Raw genomic sequence first — 15326 nt, 5'->3', positions numbered from 1 at the left:
CAGGAACAATACTAAGCGTGGTAACTTCATCTTTAAAACGTCCAAGGTCTCCAAGTGACCCAAGTGCTTGGCTAAGAGCGGGCTGCTAGACTAAAGGTAGCTTAGAGTAGTATGATCTTTAAAAGAAAAAAAAAACTGATTCTCGCAACCTCCTGTGGCCCATCCCCCTGGCCAGCCCAGCCCCCCGACTCCATCAGAGGTGGCCCCTCCCCCAGCCAGCCCCGCCCCCGATTGTCCCCTTCATCGGGGACAGGGCCAGCCAGCCAACCTCCCGTGTCCCCTCCACCCTGCCTACCCCATCGGGGTAGGCCTGCCTGACCCCACCCGAGCACGAATTTGTGCATTGGGCCTCTAGTCCCCATATAAAGGACTGGTGAAAAGGAACAGTTGGTGAATAAAGTCTGGTACACAAACCCCTTTTATCATTCAATAAGCTTTGATATGAACAGATTACAATTGACACCTGCCTCTGCTAAGTGTCTGGGGCTTTATTTGGTTCTTGCAAGCAGCCAAAACTGCCTTTCATCCATTATGTCTCTAATCCCCAAGGAAGTGAGATGAAATCTCATGTATGTTTCCAGAATGAAGCATTGTTTTCTTCAGCCAAAAATCTGTAATTTCTCATTAGACTGTCAATAGCAATACTGAAGATGGGCAATTTCATTTGAAGCCAGTTGTACCAAGAACAAATGTCACCACTGGGATTGTACAGTGAGCGTGTAATTAGGAAGCAAAGTGGTGACATATGTACTATGAGGATAGAGTAGCTAAAATGTTTCTCTAGGGTGGTCCAAGTGTAAGTCTTACCTGGAGTTAGAGGAATGCATTCAACCAACACCAGCCTGTGAAAAAGGTTTTAGCACCACAGAGAAATGAGAAATAGACTTTGTGGGAGAGTTTTCTGAAAGCTACAGGTATTCTTTTTATTTTTTAATTTTGAGTTTTCATTACGTGCGTTCAATTTTTTTTGGCATTGGCTGACATTTTTACTATGAAATAAAGTTAAATGGGAGCAAGTAACAAAATGATGTGCATGCATAAGAAATTAGTAACGAGTTCCTCAAGAACCTGGAAAGCTACTGGAAAAGGGAGGGAGAGAGAATTTCACTATGCACCCTTTTGATCCTTTTAGATTTTAATAATGTGAATGTATTAATTCGTCACAAAACAAATTAATTAAATTAAAATGAATGAGATGAATTAAAAGAAATAAAGTAAGGTGAAATGAAATAGGAATTGTATATGGCAATAGTTTATGTCCTAACATGGAAAAAAAAAATGGGCAATTCTATGTCAGACTTGAAAACAAGTACAAACATTTTTCATCTATAGAATCCCAAGGTCTGGGAACTATTTCAAAGTATTTTTTCCAACAAGCCAACATGAACTAAGTGTCTTCTCATTCCAGCTAAAGAAGGCTATGTGTTGTTGGTTTGTCCTATCACTGGTAATGTTGACTTTGACCATTTGGTTAAGGTGATGTTAGCCAGTTTTCTCTAAAAATTCTTACTCTTTTATCCTTGTAAATAATTTGTGTGGAGAGTTTGAGGCTAGGTGAATATCCTTATCAAACTTTCATCACTATTCTGAGCAACCACTGATTGTATAGCACCGTCATTCCTTCCATCACAGGCCCCTACAATTTCATCTGGTCTACCTGCATCTCTGACTGAAATACTCCCCTTTCTTCACCTATTTGGTTTTTATATTAACCTTTGTTGTTGTTTTGTTTGTTTGTTTGAACCCTTACCCGAGGATATTTTTTCCAATGATTTTTTAGAGAGAATGGGCCAGAGGAAGAAGAGGGGGGGAGAGAGCGAGAAATATCTACGTAGGACACATGGGTTGGTTGCCTCCTGAGTGAGCCCCAACCAGAGCCAGGCATCAAACTCACAACCCTTAGGTCTGCAGGCCGATGCTCTAACCACTGCACAAACCAGCTAGGGCTATATTAATCTTTGGAACCAGTCTGTAAAACAAAAGACTACTTACTCTGTGGATAATGTGTTGTGTATAACAGGTGACGATATCAGGTGGTCGGTAAACCCCATACAATGATGTTGTATAGGCATGTCCACGGAATAGTCACGTAGCGCATTATCACGCATGTGCAGTCGCAACATTGGGGAACAGGAGTTTCCATATGAGGGATATAAATCTTCTAGGCAAAGGCTAAAAAATGAATCAACCACTTGCAGTAAATCTTCACAATGTACACTCCTCAAGTACATACGTTCATTATTTAACTTTTCCCATTTCGTAACACACATGCAAGAAAAAAATGAATAAAAGCTTGAACAGTCCATTTTCCCCAGCATCCCTGCTTAGGTATCTTCCCTTTAGTGCAAATCATTGAGAGCAAATCATCTGTGAGAGAGGACAGAATGGATCTCTCTCTCATCCACTCTACGTATTTCTTTGAGTAAATATCCTAAGTAACATAGATAAATCTTTCATACGATGTAGAGATGAAAACAAAAATATAGATAAATCTTTCATACGATGTAGAGATGAAAACAAAAATAAGTTAGTCCTCTGGGCATCAAATGAATAGGCCTCGTCTTTTTCTAGGTACTAGAATATTTGTTTCTTCAGCCAGTCTCTAACCGGTATTTTAATTCTCTGGTTCTCAATTTTGACTGCCTTTTGCAATCACCTCTTGAATTTAAAAAAAAAAAAATCTGATGCTTCTATCTCATTCTGGGAGATTCTGACGCACTTGGCCTGGGGTGGTGCCTCGGCAAGGGTTATTTTTTTAAAGCTCCAGAGACTAGTAAGCAGCAGAGTTTGAGAACCACCGGTTTAAACCACTTGGTCCTCCTCCCACAGGGTCTAGCAGGGCGCCGGGGGAAAGGGACGCTCGGAATGAATAGTTTTGTAGGAAGGGAGGGAGGGCGGGTAGTCTCACAACCACATAAGGAGAAAAGGCAAGTTCTGCAGAGCAAGTGGGTGCGGTCTCTCTCTGGCCTTTAGCGGCTACACTCAAGCGCAGGTACCGTCCAGCCAGGTCCCGAAGGCCTCAGAAGTTTTCACTTCATTGACAAGTTCAGGGGTGCCAGGCTGTCTTGCTTCTAGCCAGTGCGGCAGAGGCTGAAAAGACAGGTGTGGGTGTCTCTTCCCGCTAGGGGAGACGGCTCTATGGTAGCGGGTCACCGCGGCGAGCCGAGACCGACCTGCTCTGCCGGATGGAGCGCCGCCTCCGAGGCCGAAAGCTCAAGTCCTTGCGCAACTGCGCCGGGAGGCACGTGGTGCGGTGGGCGGGGCCGCCCCGCGGGGCTCGCCGCAGCCGGAGGGTGTGGACTACAAGTCCCGGCATGCCTCGGGCATGGGTGGGGCGGGGCGGAGAGGGCAGCCCGGCCCAGGCGTGCGCAGTGGTTCTCGGGAGTGGTGGGGCGGGTCCACCGGGGCTGCCCGCTGTAGCCCGGGGCTCCCGGGTGGGGGTGGCCACGGCCATTGGCGGAGAGGCGGGAGGGGCGTGGTCCTCGGGAGCTGCCGCAGGTCAGGCTGAACGGGCGGAGGCCAGCGGCAGACTGGAAAGGCACGCGTTGGGCTGCTGCGTTTCTGTCCGGTCATGGCAACGTCGCCCCTGAAAGTGTGCATCGTGGGCTCGGGGAACTGGTGAGCGGCGGTGGGCTGACGACACGGGATCCGCCTTCAGGAAGCCCCTCTCCGGGGCGTGCTAGGGCCGTGCGTCCCCGCAGCGGCGTGGGCACCGCGCACCACGCGCAGGCAGGCGGGGCGGGCGGGCGGCCTCGGGGCCGGGCTGGGCACCGCGCACCCGGCGAGGCCGAGACGAGGCCATCTCCCCGGAGGCTCGGGGCTCGCGTGTCCTCGGGGAGCAGCGCGGAGAGCGGGGATTGCGCGCCCGCGGGCACCTGTCTGCGCTCTTGTCACCGCGCGGTGGGCGCAAAGAGGCCACCTGCTCTCCACGCCTGGGTGTTATGCGCAACAGCCTAATAAGGGCGTTCTCCATTCTCGGCGGATCGCCCAGGTGGAGGAGTGGAAGGAGGCTCCAATAATCTTCCTGTAGCTTCGGTAACCGGGGAGAAAAAGGCAGAGAGGGCTAAAGGGCGCTTGCTACCCTGGTCTCTGGCGGGACGGCACTGCCCTTCAAAGTGCGAGTCTAGCCTCCGTCGCTGCTGCGTCCTAGTATCTTAGTAACGTTGTGTCAGGAAGAAAACCCAACTTCCAACAGGCCTGGCTCCCAGAATAATCCGGGGGCGTAGAGAATTCTTCTCTGGGGGGATGTTTGCGATGCTTTGCGTCTCTGCGAGGCTTTCTTTGACTTTCACATTTACACAGCACTTTCTGCCAAACACTCTTGTAAGCATTCTATGAATGTCCTGCTCTTTTAGTTCCCTTTATCAAACTTACACAATGCGATTCTCTGGTGCGCTGGGGGAGGGTGCAAAGTCTAGTATAAAATCTGATCTTTTCGATCTCTCTTCTGTTGCCGCGCACTGTTTTTCCCACATCTGAGGGACGGGTGTAGAATCTTCAGAGTGACATTCATTCAGTGTTTTTGTGTATCTGTTCAGGCTTCTAGGAGCGTGGCAGCAATTCCTATTACTACCTACTTCTTGGAGGAAACCTTAACTGGTTCTTGACCTTTCCATTCCTTCAAGTCCAGGGGCCCCTCTGACCTATGACCCCGAGGAAATGATTGCTTATCTGTTTCTACTCCTCCCCATCCAGCACTTGAGAACAGCATCTACCCTAATGTCTGGCATTAATATGCTAAGTAAATACGGAGTGTCTGAAAACGAATTTTTTTAAATACATGTTTTTAAAACTAATTTTAAAAATGCAATTATACTTGATTAGGTAATATATTCACGCGGTTAAAACCCAAAATATACCCCCCAAAAAACTCACAAACAAACAAACACCATGAACCATCTCCCACCCACACTTGTGCCCCAAGGACCTTCTGGAGGAAAACGGGTGTTATCGGTTTCTTCTGTCCTTTCTGGAGGAATTCCATCACCTGCAAATGAATGTTTACATATATTCCTTTCCCTCTCTGCCCTGCAAACACTAGGATATTAATGCACTTTCCTGTTAATAATAGTGTTCTGCACAGCATTGAATGGAGTTGGTACCCATCCACCACGGCAGAGCTTCATTTGGTCTCTCAGCCCGGCTTTGCCAGTTTTGATCCCAAGGTCACTCCAGTGAGATGTCAGCTGCCCGGTTGGCCATGAGACTGGAAAAGCACCCACTTAGCGAGTGTCCTTTTAACATTAGGTTCCTCTTCTGGAAGAGGACACAGAGCCACAGGTGACAGCACCTTTTCCTCATTTGCACGGTGCAGGGGAAGTGGCACAGCTTTGCCCTGCTGGATTTGGGCCTGGATCCGGAGCAGTGAAGTGAACCTCCTGCCCCCTCTGCTGGGATTTGGCTGCCTTCCCCCAGGTTCACTCTGTACTTGACTTTTCTTGGCCCACGCCAGCCCAAGGAGATGGAGTAAAACTTGGCCTGTGACACTGGAGCAGAGCAATTGAGAAATGTGCCATGCCGATGGTTTGGGCTGGCTGCCTGGCCCCAGGAACTAGGGATCGGATGGGAACAGTTGTTGGCTTCCTTGCAACCGCTCTGGGTTCAGAGCCACTCCAGTCCTAGAGAGAGGATCACAGCCTCGCCAGAGATTCAAGAACTTGGGAGCTCATTGCGCATTCAGCCCTGGTCCATAGACATTTGAGGGTTTGGCTTGTGTAGTAGGTATGGGGGGCCTTTCCAGGGATACAGGCACAGCTAGACACAATCCCTGCCGTTAAGAACTTGGCTTCAGATCTGAGATAGATAGAAACTTGGAAGATCAATTAAAAATAAACAGAAAGGGGAATGAAATATCTGTCATAAGATTAGGTGTTACAATGTAAACAGTGTTTCTCAAAATGTGATCCAAAAGCCACTTGCATCAGAATCACCAACTGAAACTAGACTTGTCCCAGAGGTTGGGACAGATTTTTCCCCTGAGAGACGTTAGCTCTTTGCTCATTTTAAAACAGAGCTCTACCTTTCCAGGTGTGGGCTTCTCAGGAATGTGAAGGTGATCGAGCCAATTTTCCACTTGGGCCTTTGAAGTAGCTCAGAATGCTTATGTCAGTAGAAGGGTTGTCACACCTAAGCTCCTAGCTCCCAGGTGGCTATAGCCCTCACATTGAGTGTAAGTGATCAAGAGGACTGAATCTAGCTGACTTGCCGGGGCGCTTCAGCCAGAAAGGACATGTGAGGGGAAGTCACCAGGTTGTGTAACATGTCCTTGTCCTGCCTTTGGCACCTCCTTTCCTCTAAGTCGGGGAGGAGGCTGGTGGTTGGCCCCCAGGCACCCACCCCAGCCCAGCCCCGCTATGCTGCACGCTACAGGGAATGCTGGAAGCTGCTTCCTTAACCTGTATGGCCCTTTATGGTTCCGGTGACGCAGAAGAAAACAACAAAACGCACACATCGTGACTCAGAAAAAAACAACAGAAAGAACATACATGTACACCAGAAAGGCTTCTTAAGTAACTCCTAAGATGAAACAAAGTTTCTTCATCAGAACCTTGGGAAGATCACCCAGACACAGTGCAAGATCCAGTTCTAGAACTGAAATGTCAGGGCTGTCTGTACAGCCAAACCTCTGTGACAGGGAGCGCATGTCCCAGGCCTGCTTTGGAGGCAGGGTAGGCGAAGGGACCTCGGTTTCCGTCTTGGCAGCTCTGAGGCCTTGAGCAAGCTGCTTCTCTCCAGGAATCATTGCTTACAAGGTTGGGACTACCTGCTGTCTAAGATGATGGTTGGGATTAAATGAGATGATCTAGGGAGAGTACAAGGGGAGTAGCACTCAATAAATGCCAGCTACCATTGTCGTTATGATTATTGATTTCATCATCCTTTGGCCAGCACCATCTTGGGTCATAAAGTGCACCGAGTTGGGGTTTGGCCAAGGAGCAGAGGCAGAGAAGGGAGAGAAGACAGAGCACCCCTGGTATGCAGCTGGGGTTGTTTATCTCTTACTAGCCTGAGGCCTGAGACTGAAGGTCAGGGTGAGTTCTGGCCTGTTTTGCATTGGTGACTCAAGGGCGCTGTGTGTGACTCATCTTTTGTGGTCTGCTGGGACCTTCGGAGTGCCGTGCTGTGGCTCTTTGCCCACCTTTGTCACCTCCTCGCCTGTACTACTGTTTCTGTCCTGATTCTCGCTACACTTCCACACGGAGAGCCCAGGAACGGTCTGAGCGGCTGTCCGTGAGCTCCTCGAGGTCACAAATAATCCCTTCTCTGTGGACAGGTAGCACGGACCCACTTCTGCTTTGGAAGCTGGAGTTTAAGGATAGGATGGGTGACAGCTGAACTTGGCAAAGACCCAGAGTCCCCTCTGACCAGGGGGAGAAAGTTTGTACAGTTAGAAAACAACAGCAAACTGATACAGAATCCCCAGTTTGAATTCGGATAGACAGAAAGGCTTTCTGCATCTCCTTCGCCCCCTCTTGATGCCAAGTTGTCCACATGGGTCCTCTTTCCTCCGTGGTTTCTCCCTTTGGTTTTAAGCTTAGGAAGCTTCCCTATCCAGAGATCAAATCAACATGCACCAGGAGGAATCTATTTGAAAAATGCTCCGTGTCTCACATTTGTGTCGGACACTCAGGCATTTGATTGTACTGAAAAGTCATTTGACTGCCAAGAATTACACAACATGCTAGCAGTGGTTCTTCCCCAGGCGGTGAGATTATTCATAATTGCTTTTTCTTCTTTCATGTATTGCTTTAATGAGCAAAGACACGTAATGTTACTTAAACCAAATCTGACCCCTCTGTGTCCTCAGCTCCACGGTTGGGATCAGCTCGTGGGGAGACCTGGCATGGAGCGGGGAACATCTGGCGTTCGGAACCCTTGCTCATTCTCCTTGCGTCTCAGTTTCCTCCTTGCTAAAAAGAGGGCTGGACTGTTGAGTCTTTTCTGGCCCAGAAAGAGTCTGCACCCTGTGAAGGAGCGTGGCCACCAGAGTTCTGTCGGGTTTGGGCCTGACTTGACCCGTGGCCATTCCTTGGGTGATGCAGCGCCTCCCCCAGCCTGATTAAAATATTACACCTTTTTATTTTTTATTTTTTAAAATATATTTCATTGATTTTTTTACAGGGAGAAAGGGAGAGGGATAGAGAGTTAGAAACATTGATGAGAAAGGAACATCGATCAGCTGCCTCCTGCACACCTCCTACTGGGGATGAGCCCGCAACCAAACCAAGGTACATGCCCTTGACTGGAATCGAACCTGGGACCCTTGAGTTCGCAGGCCGATGCTCCATCCACTGAGCCAAACCGGTTAGGGCTCCTTTTTATTTATTTTTTTAAATATGTTTTTATTTATTTCAGAGAAGAAAGGAGAGGCGGAGAGAGATAGAAACAGCAATGATGAGACAGAATCATTGATCGGCCACCTCCTGCACGCCCCACCTTGAGGTTTGAGCCCACAGCCTGCACATGTGCCCTGACTAGGAATTGAACTGTGACCTCCTGGTTCATAGGTCAATGCCCAACTACCACTGAGCCACGCCAGCTGGGCTAAAATATTACACCTTTTTTAGAGGGGTAAGGGTGAGAAGGCTGTGGACAGAGAGTGAATGCCAAGGAAGTGGGGGTGGGGTTGCCAAGGTGGAGGTTAGGACCTCCAACAGGTGGGTGTCCACCCAGCCAGGACCCAGGGAGGGAGAGGAGAGTGTTGAAGACAGGGCCTGGGGTGCGACTCTCTGTTCTTCCACTAACCACCTGTGTTCTCCAGGTTTCAGTTTCTTTGTGTAAAAATTCTATCTAATAAAGAGGGAATATGATAATTGACCCTCACACTATCGCAAAGATGGCGGTGCCCACAGCCAATAAGGAGGGAGTATGCTAATTGATGGCCAAACCCTCAAAGATGGCAGCACCCACAGCCACAAGATGGCGGCGCCTAGTCCTCTCAGCCCGCCAGCCACCCAGGGCCAGCCCGAGGCGCAGGCAAGCCTCAGATGGCAGCTGCTCAGGGCTGCCCGAGGCTCAGGTAACCAGGACCAGCTGAGGTTTGCACTGCCGGCAGTGGCAGCAGCAGAGGTGTGATGGGGGCATCGCCTTCCCCTGATCTCCAGGTTGCCTCCCACCCCTGAGGGCTCCCGGACTGTGAGAGGGGGCAGGCTGGGCTGAGGGATCCCCACTCCAGAATTTTCATGCTCCGGGCCTCTAGTGGGGATAATAATAGTACCTGCCTCAGAGCGTTGCTGAGGCTTCTGACAGATAACTAAGGATGAGGTATGTAAGACAGTACATAGCTGGTACTGAATCATTATTTCCCCCATGTCCCTTTTGAATTTCATTTGCACAACATTGTAGAACTTGTGGATTAGTCTATATTTTGAGGCCCAAGACTTAAGATAATCCATCATTTCCTGAGAAACGTGGTTTTGTTTTTTTTTTAATATATATTTTATTGATTTTTTACAGAGAGGAAGGGAGAGGGATAGAGAGTTAGAAACATCGACGAGAGAGAAACATCGACGAGAGAGAAACATCGATCAGCTGCCTCCTGCACACCCCCTACTGGGGATGTGCCCGCAACCAAGGTACATGCCCTTGACCGGAATCGAACCTGGGACCCTTTAGTCCGCAGGCCGACGCTCTATCCACTGAGCCAAACCAGCCAGGGCAGAAACGTGGTTTTATACATCTGTGGAAAGACCCATGGCTGGCCATCAGCAGACCGGAGTCCCCCTCCCAGTTCTGCGATGACCTGGCTGTCTGACAGAAGGTCAGAGTGACCCTGAGCCTCGTGTGTGCTAATCTGTAAGGTGAAGAGTTTGACTAGGATTAAGCCTCGATCCTGCAGGCTCTTAGGGCTTTGGTTGTCTGCTTCACTTTGTACTATTATTTGCTTATTATACTTTCTTTAAAAGTTTACATCAACTTTTGGTTAGAGTGTTGTCGCAATGCGTCAAGATTGTGGGTTCCATCTCCAGTCAGGGCACATACAAGAATCAACCCATGAATGCAAGTGGAACAACAAATTCTCTCTCTCTCTCTCTCTAAAAATTATCAATAAAAATTTGTTTAGCCCTAGCCAGTTTAGCTCAGACCTGCGGACTGAAGGGTTCCAGATTGGATTCCAGTCAAAGGCATGCACCTCAGTTGCAGGCTTGATCCCAGACCCTGGTTGGAGCATGTATGGGAGACAACCAATTGATGTGTCTCTCACATCGATGTTTCTCTCTTTGTCTCTCCCCGTCCCTTCCACTCTCTCTAAAAAATCGATGGAAAAATATCCTCAGGTGAAGATTAACAAAAAATAAAAAAATGTTTGAGGTTGACTTTAAAAGACAACTTTATGTCACTACTGTAAATGTCATATGTACAAGATAACAACAACAACCAGTAGAATGAAAACAAAGCAGTGCGATAGAATTCTTGCCAAGCACCACTCCCTGACAAGCCCTGAGTCTGAGGCCTCCTCATACTTTGTGAAGAAGGGAAATTAGCACATGTTGGAGAGATGGTAACCACAGAGTCACAGTCAAATGAGACATTCTATACCAGTGATGGCGAACCTATGACACGCGTGTCAGTGCTGACACGCGTAGCCATTTCTGATGACACGCGGCCGCATGCCGAGGATGAAACATTTGCTGCTCCTGAGGATGAAACATTTGCGAAATAATGTTTTTTCCTCAAAGTGACACACTACCCGAGTTATGCTCAGTTTTTTGGCGAAGTTTGACACACCAAGCTCAAAAGGTTGCCCATCACTGGTCTACACTCTCAGAAGGGCCACACGAGTTGGAAAGGACATGAGCAAGTCGGTGTCATTTGGTGCTGTGTGTGGGCACCCGTTCCTCACTTTGGACAACCTTGGACTCATCATAGACCTGCAGGGGACTTCAAAGGTCATCTGCCCCACCTGTCATGTGGTAGATGGATGAGTTGGGTCAGGTGTGGAAGTGGCTGCGCATGCCCTTGCCCCAGCAGTGTGAGGGTCCTTGCCTGACCCTGCTTGTACAATGGCAGGACAACGCCTAAAACATGGAGAGATCCTTCATTTGTGGCCATGGGACCCCAACCATGACCAAGCCACCCACACTGCCTTCAGAGGCTGCAGTCGGCACTTTTGTTTTAAGCTGAGTTCTAATGCATTTGTGCACTTTTTGGACTGGCCCTCTGCAGGCCAGTCACTTTCTTGAGAACAGGATCTGTCACTTATAAGTAGACCCCAGTCCCTCCAACATACTCAGGTTCCTCCAGAACACTCCCTTTGCTGTGTTTGCTCCTGTGTCTTCGTGTTGGTCAGAAGAAGTAACACGTAGTGCCATTTCAGAGCTAAAAAGCAGTCTTGGGTATGGAATATACTCTTTTATAAATAGCCTGTGAAGGTATAATGCTTATATCAAAACACTGGACATGTTTTTTGGGCGGGGTTATATATTAAAAAATATATATTAAAAATATATTTTATTGACTTTTTACAGAGAGGAAGAGAGAGGGATAGAGAGTTAGAAACATCGATGAGAGAGAAACATTGATCAGCTGCCTCTTGCACACCCCCTACTGGGGATGTGCCCGCAACCAAGGTACATGCCCTTGACCGGAATCGAACCTGGGACCCTTGAGTCCGCAGGCCGACGCTCTATCCACTGAGGCAAACCGGTTTCGGCTGGCCCTGTTTAATGTATATCATTTGATGGATTTGAAGATGGGAAACCATCAGCACAGTTGTGGTTCTTGGCTTGGCCGGGCTCACTCGTGTGTGTCCGCGGTTAGTGAGTGTTGGGTGGGAGCTCTGCGTTGCCTGCTCTGCCCATTCCTAATTCATGAAGCCTTTTCTGTTTCCCAGCAGAGGCATGGTCTTCCTCAGCATGCTCCCCATGCCTTCCCCCTGTACCCCACCTGGGGTCTGTCCGTCAGGGTCCTCCCAACAGAAGGCCCAACACGGGAGACCTCTCGTGGGTTAACATGAGTTGAGTTGATTGCATCCTGTGAGCTGAAGTCCATCACAGGGACCCTTGGCCCTTGTCTGGAGGACTGGCATTAACTAGTCGCAGTGCCTTCTCTTCCCTTGTTGGAAAGCCTATGGGGCACCTGGTTCGTTACCAGAGTGTTTAGTCAATAGAGATGCAGAAGATGGGAGCTTGCTGGGCTGGAGCCGGCTGGATGTCTGCTGGAGGGACCCAACACTCAGGCCCCCGGAAAGTGGATTCTCACTCTGCCCTTTTTTTGGAATCCACTCTGGTTCTTATCTTTCCCTTATGACTGCCGTTCCCCAGAACATAGTTTATAATCTGGGGGTTGGCCGTCCAGAGCGGTCATGGCATCTCTGCTCAATGGTATCAGTATCCAGGCTCCTTCTCTCGTTACTTGGCTGTGTGTGATCTTTACTCCTACTGTACGATCTCCTCACAGCCCCAGAGGGCTGCTGGAGTCCCAACAATCACGTTCTGTCTTCTAGCCACAGAAAGAAGGAGGGGACAAAGAAAAAGGAGACAAAGGGCCCCTTACAGTAGCTACATTTGTTATTTTTATTCCATCTCTTAGGAGGATTTCTTCCCTCCCTGTGATCCTCTCTTCCAAGATAGGTTGATGCTTACTCGTTTTAAGGGGTGGTGCTTTTTGACCTTGTACCTGATTCTGGGGCTTTCCTGATCACAGGGATGGTATTTGCAGGTGAAAACCACTAAGTTTTGCATGGCTCGTGGCTGACATTACATCTTGACTTACACGTTCGGTGCTTGAATCAGAACCAGAATGCGAGGCTTCTGAAGTAGAATCTAATGCATTTTCTCTTCTGCCCAAGTGAGTTTAACTTTGTTTCCTTTCCCCCTGTTTCTTGTAGGGGTTCCGCTGTTGCAAAAATAATTGGTAATAATGTCAAGAAGCTTCAGAAGTTCTCCTCCACGGTCAAGATGTGGGTTTTTGAAGAAATGGTTGACGGGAGAAAACTGACAGACATCATAAATAACGACCACGAAAATGTGAAATATCTCCCTGGACACAAGCTGCCGGACAATGTGGTAAGGCTGGAGGATGAAAAGTGCATTTGGTTACGTCGGAAAGCTACGCTTACCTGAATTAACACCTGGGACTTGAGGAAATACAAAAGCTATTTCCCTCTTCCCCTGTTCCTTCCACCTCCCAAGTTCTTTGCTTGGTCAGTTTTGGTTTTCTAGACTCTTGAAATGGGCTTTGGTTTAGTTCGCCGGGGCTGCCATAACAAAGGACAATAGACCAGATGGCTTAAACCACAGAATTTTATTTGTTCACAATGCTGGAGGCTTCAAGTCTAAGATCAAGATGTCAGTAGGATTGGTGTTTCCTGAAGTTCTCTCCTTGACCTGTAGGTGGTCACCCTCTTCCTGTGTCTCCACATGGTCTTCCCTCTGAGTTGTCTGTGTCCTAATCGTGTTGTATTAGGGCATCTCCTAAGGACCTTGTTTTAACCTAATTACCTCTACAAAGACCCTGTCTCCAAACACAAGTCACATTCCGAGGTACTAGGGTTATGACTTAGGAATCTTGGGGAGACACAATTTGGCTCATAACAGGTTACTATCTTCGCAATTCAAAGTGCAGGTCCCCATCAAAGCTGGACTAACAACCTTGCCTTTGGCTGCTCGTGTTCCCTGGTAACTCCTAATATATCCTTTCTGGCCCTAACTGCTTTGGCTCAGTGGATAGAGCATCAGCCTGCGGACTCAAGGGTCCCAGGTTCGATTCCGAGCAAGGGCATGTACCTTGGTTGCGGGCACATCCTCAGGAGGGGATGTGCAGGAGGCTGCTGATCGATGATTCTCTCTCATTGATGTTTCAAGCTCTCTATCCCTCTTCCTTCCTCTCTGTAAGAAAGTCAATAAAATATATATTTTTTTAAAAATTATATATATATATATATATATATATATATATATATATATATATATATATATATATCCTTTCTGGGTACGTGGACTTTGATCCACTCCCTAGGCTACTTGACCTTGGTCTGTAATTACAATCAGGGTCAAGGGCTAAATTACAGGAGATCATGGGGAAAAAAATAGAAAATTGTAAGACTGACAGTTTAAAATTCAAGCTTATTAGGTCTGGGAGGGGAAAATATAGGTTACTGCATGACCTCATTCCAGTGACTTGCGGGGGAAGGAAGAAATGAGCATGGGACATCAAAAGAGGGTACCCCGCTGCTTGTCGGAGTGGAGTTTATGAACTTCTGTTGCCAGCGTCACCCTTTGGTAGCTTTCTGTAATTGTTTGAAAACCAGACCACCGAGGCTGCCTCATTCCTGTGGTGAACCAGCAAAGCTCATCCCCTTTGTTAATGAAATACCCATCCCTGCACATATTCACTCACCAAACCTGGCTGAGCGGGCACTGTGCATGCAAAGCCCAGGGTTGGGTGCTGGAGACAGGAAGAGGAGTAAGATGACCTTGCTTCCCTCATGAGTCCGGCAGCGGGGGGCAGGTCTGTAACCTGACAAGTGCCGGGAGTTGGGAGCGACAGAGACCTGGCTCACTGAAGACTGTTGCTTGGCTTTTGGTTACATTGCTCATTAGTGTTAAGCACTATGCTAAGTAGTTCACGGATATTATCCCATCCTCTCAATAACCCTCTTAGGTTTGGTAAAGAACAAAATTCAACCAAGTAAACTTGAGGACCCAATTGGCTTTGATTAAGCTATTCATGAATTGCATCTAGCATTCCACCTAGCAACGAGAGAGATGCTCAGAGGAGTTGTACAAAATGGGAGGTTTTTATGGGCAGAAAGAGAGTGGGGCAAGAAAGTTAAAAGAGTGGGTTAGCCCAGCAGGAATGGCTCAGTGATTGAACGTCGACCTATGAACCAGGAGGTCACCATTCCATTCTCTGTCAGGGCACATGCCTGGGTTGTGGGCTTGATAGGGGGTGTGCAGGAGGCAGCCGATCAATGATTCTCTTTCATCATTGATGTTTCTATATCTCTCCCTTCCTCTCTGAAGTCAATAAAAATATATTTTAAAAAATAAAAAGAGTGGTTTATTTCAGGCACAGTCACTGTCCTATAGGGGAAAGCAGGGGATTTTAGGGCAGGTTACCTCACTAGTGTTGATCAGGAAATTCAGAGTGATTGGTTTAAAAAGTCCACTCCCCAGAGAGGCTGAAACTGCAATTAGGTTAGTTATTAAGTTTTGTTTTGGTGACCTGGCTTAGCAAAAGTGACTCTGTTATGGCCTGTTGTTTCTTTCTTCCTTCCTTTTTATTCTAACAGGTTGAAACTATGAGTTTTCCTGTTATGCTGATGATTCTGATTTCATAGGGGAGAAACCAAGGCTCAGAGAGGTTAATGAACTTGTCCGAGG

At 48.0% G+C, this 15326-nt stretch overlaps 1 protein-coding gene and 1 long non-coding RNA gene across 3 annotated transcripts in view; one reads left to right on the top strand and one right to left on the bottom strand.

The window, feature by feature from the left end:
- LOC307113720 overlaps positions 1-2384 on the bottom strand; it is a 38639-nt gene extending 36255 nt beyond the window's left edge. The window contains exon 1 of the long non-coding RNA XR_013814885.1: positions 1993-2384. This is a non-coding gene — a long non-coding RNA (uncharacterized lncRNA). The remainder of the gene's footprint in view (positions 1-1992) is intronic.
- Positions 2385-3458: 1074 nt separating this feature from the next.
- The window catches only part of GPD1L (glycerol-3-phosphate dehydrogenase 1 like), a 35670-nt gene continuing 23802 nt past the window's right edge, over positions 3459-15326 (top strand). Inside the window, exons 1-2 of one of the 2 annotated variants that reach the window (XM_079795417.1) lie at positions 3459-3618; positions 12830-13007. In XM_079795417.1, the coding sequence (XP_079651543.1) occupies positions 3572-3618; positions 12830-13007 (225 nt within the window). In that variant the 5' untranslated portion in view covers positions 3459-3571. Of the gene's footprint in view, positions 3619-8355; positions 8443-12829; positions 13008-15326 lie in introns of those variants that run through there. The other variant, XM_079795418.1, reaches the window with a different exon arrangement.

This window comes from Cnephaeus nilssonii, assembly GCF_951640355.1.
Source record: "Cnephaeus nilssonii genome assembly, chromosome: 17".
In the NCBI taxonomy this organism is placed as follows: domain Eukaryota; kingdom Metazoa; phylum Chordata; class Mammalia; order Chiroptera; family Vespertilionidae; genus Cnephaeus; species Cnephaeus nilssonii.
This window is presented reverse-complemented; position numbering and strand designations above follow the sequence as displayed.